The sequence below is a fragment of the Canis lupus genome, chromosome 9 (genome assembly GCF_011100685.1).
Source record: "Canis lupus familiaris isolate Mischka breed German Shepherd chromosome 9, alternate assembly UU_Cfam_GSD_1.0, whole genome shotgun sequence".
Taxonomy (NCBI): domain Eukaryota; kingdom Metazoa; phylum Chordata; class Mammalia; order Carnivora; family Canidae; genus Canis; species Canis lupus.
In genome coordinates, this window is record NC_049230.1 from 5,392,807 (window position 1) to 5,401,488 (window position 8,682).

At 65.1% G+C, this 8,682-nt stretch overlaps 1 protein-coding gene across 2 annotated transcripts; it reads left to right on the plus strand.

Annotated features, from left to right (window-relative positions):
- The first annotated feature begins 212 nt into the window (after positions 1 to 212).
- On the plus strand, positions 213 to 5,239 carry FOXJ1 (forkhead box J1). 2 transcript variants are annotated; one of them, XM_038546082.1, is made up of 3 exons: positions 213 to 554; positions 1,103 to 1,779; positions 3,551 to 5,239. In XM_038546082.1, the coding sequence occupies exons 2-3, from the start codon at positions 1,282 to 1,284 to the stop codon at positions 4,319 to 4,321; spliced, it is 1,269 nt and encodes a 422-aa protein (XP_038402010.1). In that variant the 5' UTR covers positions 213 to 554; positions 1,103 to 1,281; the 3' UTR covers positions 4,322 to 5,239. The 2 variants fall into 2 exon arrangements, with proteins under 2 accessions (XP_038402010.1, XP_038402011.1); XM_038546083.1 differs by having other exon boundaries at positions 1,106 to 1,779.
- The last annotated feature ends 3,443 nt before the right edge of the window (positions 5,240 to 8,682 follow it).

Genomic DNA, 8,682 nt, shown 5'->3' on the forward strand with positions numbered 1-8,682 from the left:
AGCCCAGATCCGAAAGGAAACCCCAGGCCCCCGGAGCCCGCGCCCGCTCCCAGCCTCGGTCGGCGGAGCCGCAGACGCCCGGGCGCAGCCGGGAGCGGCAGGGAGCGAGGCGGGAGGGCGTCGGGCGGGGCGTCGGGCGGGAGCCGCGCGCTTCCCCGAGCCCTGCGCGGGCCTTGGGCGGGAATGCGCGGACCGGGACGCGGTGGCGGGTAGGGGGCTGGGTGGCGCGGGAGCGGGCGGCAGAAGGAGGGAGTTCCAGGAGAGTTGCCGCCGGAGAGAGTGGCCAGAGCCCGCGGTCTCCTTGGAAACGTGCTGACCAATAGCAGCAGCGGAAGCTGTTTATGGGGGCGGAGCGTCGCCAAGGCAGCAGAAGAAGCCCTTGCAGCGGCTACTTAATGCCGGTCCCGGGGCCACGGGCGCTCAGAGAGGCGCCGTCGGGCGGGGGGGCGACAAGGGGCGCTGGCGGGGCCCTCGAGCTGGGGACAGAGAGCCGCGGGGGGTGGGAGGAACTTCTTCCAGAACCTTCCTTTGGCCCCGGCTGCGCTCTGAGCCAGGTAAGGGACTGAGCCGGCTGCGAGCGGCGGGAAGGGAGGGTGTCCTACCAGCCCGCTCTCCCATCCGTCCTCGACGGAAGTGGTGGATCCAGGAGTGACATCTGAGTTTGGGGGACACTTACTTCTCGTCCCCCCATAACTCCTATCCTGTTCCCTTCCTTCCCCGTTATCCCCCATCCTGATATCTCTTTCCAAAGATCAGACAACCTCCCCGTCTCCCGCCCCGTGATACTGCCCCCCTGGGCTCCCTCGCCCCGTATTCACTTGTCCGGGGTCGGGGTGGGGGGAGTGTTGAATTCTCGCTCTTGGGGAGAAGGTGGGAGCCTCGGATGCCCCTACCTTCTTCCCTCATTTGGCTAATAAAGTCTTCTCGAAAACCTCCGAGAGGCAAAGAGAGACGGGAGCGGGCACTGCTTCTGTTACCCAGACCTCGGCCAGAAAAGATCCCCCCAGCAGCGGGGACGGTGTTAGAAGAGCCCCCCACCGTCGCTCGCACGCGCTGCCCCCGGGGGTGGGGGAAGGTGCTCAGCTCCCGCTGTGGTCCCCAGCAGGCACCGCATTCGTATCCGGAGGAGGAGGCGACCCCCGGGTCGCGGGATGGAAGCGCGCGTCGGGGAGGCGCTGTAACTGGAGCCGCGGGAGCCAGCGGGCCGGAGAGCGAGCGCGGCGGGCCACCTCCGGCTCAGCCCGTGGATGTTGACCGCCCCCTCGGGGAGTCCCCGCAGACATGGCGGAGAGCTGGCTGCGCCTCTCGGGTGCCGGCGCGGCGGAGGAGGCCGGGCCCGAGGGCGGCCTGGAGGAGCCCGACGCCCTGGATGACAGCCTGACCAGCCTGCAGTGGCTGCAGGAGTTCTCCATTCTGAACGCCAAGGCCCCCGCCCTGCCTCCGGGGGGCACCGACCCCCACAGCTACCACCAGGTGCCAGGCTCGGCCGCGCCGGGGTCCCCCCTGGCGGCGGACCCCGCCTGCCTGGGGCAGCCGCACACTCCCGGTAAGCCCACGTCGTCGTGCACGTCGCGGAGCGCGCCCCCGGGGCTGCAGGCCCCGCCCCCCGACGACGTGGACTACGCCACCAACCCGAATGTGAAGCCGCCCTACTCTTACGCCACGCTCATCTGCATGGCCATGCAGGCCAGCAAGGCCACCAAGATCACCCTGTCGGCCATCTACAAGTGGATCACGGACAACTTCTGCTACTTCCGCCACGCGGATCCCACCTGGCAGGTAGGGGAGGCGCGGGTGGCGGCCGCTCCCAACCCGCTCCCCTCCCCCTTCCCCACGCCAAGGCGGACTGGACTCGGGTCCCAGGTCCGCGTGCCTCGTAGGCTCTTAGGCTCGGTGCAGCCAGGGCCCCAAGGGAGGAAGGCCGTCGAGGAAGGACCTCCAGGGAGCCTAGTGCTTGCAACTGCCCCTCCTGTGACTCCAGAGGAGGAGGAGGGAAGGATGTTTAGAGGGCTTTAGAAAGGGTGCAGATCCCGAAATTCATGGGGAAACCACCTGTCACTCATCCAGTAGACCCAGCCCAAAGACCAGGGCCAGACTGTGTGTGGACATGGGCTCCTAAGAGAGGATGATGGACCAGGGGACACATTTTTGTCCCAAGTCCTAGAATTCCTAGACACCCCCTGGCCAAAGGACACTTTGTCAAGGCCTGACTCCGAGTCGGATGCTGGAGCATCGCCCTTGCCAGGCTCTGCATCCTGTCTGGGTGCAGTTGGCTGGTGGACGTTGGGGGCAGGGGAGGGCAGTGGGGTGTGAAGGCCAGCTGTGTCCCCATAGTGGGGCTATGCCTTCCTAAAGTACAGCTGTTGCCCCAGCCCCTCACCCCAACTCCTCCCCAGTTTCCTGCCTCCTGTCCTCCCCCTCCTCTCAGTCAGCCTCCCTGGGGGGACAATTACCTGCGCCAGGTGCTTTCCACAGGGGCTTTCCCTGCCGCACTAGCTTCGTGTTCCAAGTCTCCGGAACCGGCACAGAGCAGCCAAGGGGCCCAAGCCTCCGTGTAAACATCCCAGCCCTGCCAGGGGCCACCACTTGCCCACCACCCTGCCTTCTGGGCCCTAGAGCCCTGTCCCCCAGCATGGTTCGAACAAGACTGTGCACCTAGGAATGAACAGGGCAGGATGGTGACTTGCGGCCAGGCAGACAGGAGTCCTCCACCATCAGGATCAGGGACTACCTAGGGACAGAGGCCCCAGAACGTCCAGACTTTTCCCTGGGGCACCCCCAGGAAGCGGGCTGCAGAACCACAGTCCCCAACTATTCCACATTTGCTTGGGCCTTGACTCTGGGGCAAGTGCCATTTGTACCCTCAATGAGAATGCAGAGACCCCCCCCACACACACACCCTACCTGTGAAGCTCAGGCTGCAGGAAGTGGGCCTCAGAAATGAGTGCTGTGCTCTAGGCTGGGTAATTATCAACTGAGGCCTCATAGTCTGGGTGGGAGGAGGAGGCTCGGGCGGGGGCGGTGAGCGGGGGAGGCAGGCCAGCAGCCCACTCAACAAACAAGGAAAGTCATCAGACCCCCCCCACTTCATCCCTACCCTCACACCCTGGCTAGCCCAGCGGCGCCCCCCCTAACCCACCCACTCACTTCACAAACAGAGAGGGCCGGCCAGGCCCAGGCCCGGGGAGATGGCTGGCCAGGCCCTGGGGGAGCTGAGGCCTTTGGCCAGAGGCCGCGAGCGGTGGGGTAAGGGAAGGGAGGGAGGGCGGGACGGGGCGGCACTGAGAGCCACCCTGCGGCTCAGGGCTCGGATGACTGAGCAGGCCCATATCCCGGCAACAGGGAACAAAAGCCCCCGACAGCACTCCTGGCTCCCCGCGCCCGCGCCGGTGGCTGGTGTGGCTGGTGTGGCTGGTGTCCCGGAGCCGCTGGGCCGAGCGAGCGGGGCGGCCGTCCCTCCTTCCCGTGCGGCCAGGAGCGCCAGCGGCCCCCCAGGGCCGGCCCTGCCCACTCACCGGCCCACCTCTCTCTCCCTCTCCCCCGTGCCCAGAACTCGATCCGCCACAACCTGTCCCTGAACAAGTGCTTCATCAAGGTGCCGCGGGAGAAGGACGAGCCGGGCAAGGGCGGCTTCTGGCGCATCGACCCCCAGTACGCCGAGCGGCTGCTGAGCGGGGCCTTCAAGAAGCGGCGGCTGCCCCCGGTGCACATCCACCCGGCCTTCGCCCGCCAGGCGTCCCCGCAGGAGCCCCGCGCCGCCCCCTGGGCCGGGCCGCTGACCGTGAACCCCGACGCCCAGCAGCTGCTGCGCGAGTTCGAGGAGGCCACCGGGGAGGCGGCCTGGGGCGCGGGCGAGGGCAGGCTCGGCCACAAGCGCAAGCAGCCGCTGCCCAAGCGCGTGGCCAAGGTCGCGCGGGCCCCCAGCACGCTGCTGCTGACCCAGGAGGAGCAGGGCGAGCTGGAGCCCCTCAAGGGCAACTTTGACTGGGAGGCCATCTTCGAGGCCGGCGCGCTGGGCGGGGAGCTGGGCGCGCTCGAGGGCCTGGAGCTGAGCCCGCCGCTGAGCCCCGCGGCGCCCGGGGACGCAGACCTGACCGTCCACGGCCGCCACATCGACTGCCCCGCCACCTGGGGGCCCGCGGGGGAGCAGGCGGCCGACAGCCTGGACTTCGAGGAGACCTTCCTGGCCACGTCCTTCCTGCAGCATCCCTGGGACGAGGGCGGCAGCGGCTGCCTGCCGCCGGAGCCCCTCTTCGAGGCCGGGGACGCCACCCTGGCCGCCGACCTGCAGGACTGGGCCAGTGTGGGCGCCTTCTTGTAAGAGGCGGCCCCGCGCCACCTCCGGACCGTGCCCGTCGGGGCCCAGACTGCTCCCCCCACCCTGGCGCAACGGCCCAGGCAGGGGCCGGGCCGGGTCTCCGGAGGCGCGCCCCACGAGGCCCCCCACGGCCCCTCAGATTCCGGCCCAGGAGGCTGAGAACGGGGCCCCCACCCCCACCCCCACCCCCTACACACAGTGTTTCATTGATCCTCCTGTCGCCTGCCCAGGGTCGGGCTCGGGCCCTGCACTGTGGGAGCTGCACCTGGGGGGCCCGCCCCAGGGCACCCCGGCTTCCATGCCTCTCCCTCTCCCACTGTCCTCCCCAGGTCTCTTTCAGAGAAAGTTCCCAGGTACAACAAAAGCTAATTAGGTGACAGCAAATTAACCCCCGGGAGGCCTCTCCCGGCAAAGCCTCCCTGGGGCTGGGGAAGGGGAGGAGGGTGGGGCTGGTGGGAGGGGGCCTAGGGCAGAGACAGAATGAGGTCGGGGAGCCTGGTGGGCAAGGCGATTTTCCGAGGCCTTGGGGGTCTTCTCCTGGCCCCCTCCCTGGAGGTGGGGCAGGGAGTGCAAATCCCTAATCTTTGACTTGAGGCAGAGCACAGCGGGGAGCTGGGGGGCTGGGGGGCTGGGGGTCAGGGGCAGCGGGGAGGAGGACAGACTAATGTAGTGAGTGTAGCATAGCTGAGGCTTAACAGGGAGGGGGGCAGAGCTTGCTAGAACCTCTGGGAACAGGAAGGCCAGGATGGCCGCATCCCTGCCTGCACACGCTGAGGGGGAGTGTCTCGCTCTACCCGGAGCCCCTCCACATCTGCGTCCCGCATCCACCCTCCTGCCCTATGGGGCAATTTAACCTTTTTCATGGAAAGTTATTTACAATAAAAAAATTTTTTAAAAATAAAATTTTTAAAAATCTGAAAATGGACCTGCTTGCAACTTTAGGAAAAGGCAAGGGCCAGTTTTGGAGGGGGTGGGGGTCTTTCTCTTCGCTGGCAGAGGCGGAATGTCTGGGAGGAAGATGTGGAGGCCCTGAGGGCCTCAAGGGGGCCCACTGACGAACTCCCCATGACCTCTGTGTCCCCAGGGAGAAAGGGGCTGAGAGGCGGCCCCCAGGGGTCCCCTCCAGCCCGAGCCTCAGCACCTCTGTCTGCACAGTGGGGAGAGCTGCAGCCCTAGGAAGTGGGTGACCGAGGAGGCACAGCCCCCTCCCTGGCCCCGGGGATTCGCAGGGGCCGAGCGGGCCCAGGGCTCAGCTCACGTGTCCCTGACCGCCAGGGCCTGCCCGGGCTCGCCTGCCGGAGTCTGCGGGCCCGGCCTGGGCCTGTCTCCAGCACCACCCTCCCTCCGTCCTCTCCTGGAGGGACAGGGTGTGAGGCCAGAGGGCCCCAGCCTGGCGCGTGCTCGCCCCGCCTGGCGCCTTCCCTCTCAGGCCCAGGGCAGGCTTGAGGAGGAGGAGGAGGAGGAAGGCCACCAGGGAAGCCCAGGTGCCCAGCCCCTGCTCCCCGACTTGCTCACACCAGCAAGTGCACTCCGTGACAGAACAGCCGACCCGAGTCCTGATAGGGAAACTGAGGCACAGGAAATGTGTGTGGCACCTCTCCGTCCCCTCAGCCCAGCTTTGTGTGGAGCCCACCTCTCCACCCGGCCCCCTCCCACACGCGGGGCACAAATGGGCACTGTCTCGCACAATCCTGCCCAGCCTCCACGGACCCCTTTCTCCAGAAGCCCCTTTCTTTCCCTTCTCTCAAGCCTGGCTCGGGGCCAGCCTGGCATTCCCAGGGCTAACTTGCTGCTTTCACTTGCTAATTATTCCAAATATTTCAGGAGGGCGCACACACTGCAGGGCCAGCGGGGATGGGGCCTTGCTGAGCCCTGAAGCCAGCCCACCCTCCCCACCGCAGGCCCAGGCCCAGGAGATCTGCCCTCCAGAGTCTCCCTTCACCCCCCACGTGACTCCTCCCCCCACCAGCCTTGCTCTCCACAGTCTCCAGGAGAGGGGAACAAGGGGCCTCCAGTCTTCTCCAGTGACCCCCAGGGTCAGGCTCCAGCCCTGGACAGAGGGGTACACCCTGGGCTGACAGGTGGGGTGGGGCCCAGGCATTAGCATGTTTGAGGGTCCCCGAATGCATCCACTGTGTAGCCTAACTCAGAGGCCTGCTCTGAAGGGACCTGCCGTGGGGCTTCACACACACGCACACACACACACGCACACGCACACTCAGCGGACAGCATCCGCATCCGGGAGTGTGGAGAAAGCATGCACCTCCAGCTTATCCCTCAGATCCATCTCTGCTCTGACCCTCAGCTGTGTGGGTTTTTAACAAAGGTGTTAATTACCTCACATTTATTTATAAATTCAGTGTAATCCCAATCTAAATAGATTTCACACCATTTGCCAGTAAGTTGCAGATCTGATGTTCTAACACTAAATACTTTAGCCTGTATTTCCTTAGAACAAGGACACTCCCCTCTAAGCCTAGCACCAACCCCACAGCCAGGAAACTGGGAACCTAATGCAGGTGGGTGATCCCTCTGACTGCAGACCCCATTCAGATTTGGCAGATTGCCCCACCCCCAGGCTCCCACGTTGCACTGAGCTGTCCTATCTCTTTTGAGCTGTGTGGCTTTGGATCCATGACCCAAGCTCTCCCAGGAGGCTCCTCATCTCCTCTGATCCCCACCTTTGAGGTGAGAAGCCCCCCCGAACACTTCATGCTTGAGTGTGGGGATGGCGTCTTCCCAAAGCAAGGAGCCAGCCTTCTGTCTCCAGATACGCACCTTGTCTGCCCTCCTTCCCCCAAGCGTCCTCCCAGCCAGGAGCGTGATGAGGGGATGGACAGGAAGAGCTCAGACCTTGGGAGCCCTGCTGTCCCTGCCTCAGTACATCCTGTTCCATGGATAGGCCACCCCCCATGCACACTCCAGTGACTCTCAGTGTCCGGAGAACCTCGGGATTCCCCGAGCCCCACTCTTCTGCAGTCCTGGAGCAAACAGGCCAGGCCTCCTGCAGAGTTGAGGCCAGGACTGGCTCTGCACCCCACCCCCACTCGGGGACCCACACTTGCAGAAGGAAGAGCATGAGCACTAGGGGAGAGGTGAGCAGGAGTCAGGTGTACTTCCATCCTGGGCTGAGGCCCAAAGGTAAACAGGTGTACTTGGACTCCTGGCAGGGGGCAGTGGGCTGGCCCCATGGGGCAGGCCTGGGCCTGTCGGGGGTGGGGACGTGGCTGGGAGGCCTGCATTAACAATGGGGTGTCAGAGTGGCCCCAGGTCCTGCTGACACAGTCTTGTGGGATGAGGAGGAAAACACAGGTGACAAGAAAGGGGAGGATCCTGGGGTAGGGGCCAGGGCTTAGTGAGGCCACCCATGGGGGGGGGGGTCGTGCCCTGAACAGCATGAGGTGAAGACTTGCATGGAAGCCCTGGGGGAGGGGAGTCACCTTCCTCCTGAGGCACATGTGTCTGTCCCAGTCTGTGGCTCCCAAGTGTGCAAGGTCAGAGCCACCATGATGGAGGCGCTGAGGCCTGGACTTCCCTTGTGTGTCAGGGGCAGGCAGGGACCAGCTGGAGGGCACTGTCCCCTAGAAGCCAACCAGCCTGTGTGGACGGGGCAGGGTGAGGCGGGTGCACATTAACAGGGGGAGGGACAGGGCCAGAGGTCTCACAGCCACCATGGCTCTGTGGAGGCCGTGTCCTCACCCCCAGGCCATCCTGCCCCCCTTCATGCCTCACTCTGGGCTCTAAACCCCATCTTCACCCCAGAGGGCATCCCAGTTTCCTTGAACTTGCTTACAAAGAACTGCGGGCCCACGTTGGCGGGGGCAGGCAGGGTGCGGAGTGGCACCCAGACCCTGCCTCAGTTTTCAGCCTCTGAACCCCCACATCTGGGCCCCTGTGGGCAGATAACCTGCCTCGCTCATTCCTACGTTCACAGGCTCAAAGACGGCACCCCGCTTCTTAAGTGTTGAATGCCTAAATGAGCTGGCTCGGTGGCTGGCTAAGGGGTAGCAGAACCCCCTAAACATCAGGGCTCTCGGGCAGCTGGGACTGGAAGGTTCCTGAAGGCCCCAGGGTACAGAGGTGGGGTGAAAGTGCTCAGGCCAGGGGGCTCTTTGAGAAAAGCCCCATGCCACCCTTCTGGAAACAAGTAAGAGGCCCCTCTGCTGACCCTGTGGGTCGGGCTGGGGTCCTGGAAGCGCCAGCCGAGACTGAGCAGACGTGTGACTGCTGTGAGCCCGGTGAGGCAGGAGAGGGGACCCTTGTAGGATGAAGGGGCAGAGGAAAGAAGAGGCCCAGCTTTCCCCCCTCCCCCACCGGGGGGCCGGTCCCAGGAAGGAGAGTCACAGAGGGCGAGAGACAGGGCT

Excerpts from the sequence above, each read along its gene's own strand:
- FOXJ1 (XM_038546082.1), top strand. The coding sequence starts at position 1,282 with ATGGCGGAGAGCTGGCTGCGCCTCTCGGGTGCCGGCGCGGCGGAGGAG. Across the intron at positions 1,780-3,550 it reads ACGCGGATCCCACCTGGCAG|AACTCGATCCGCCACAACCT; the intron begins GTAGGGGAGGCG and ends CCCCGTGCCCAG.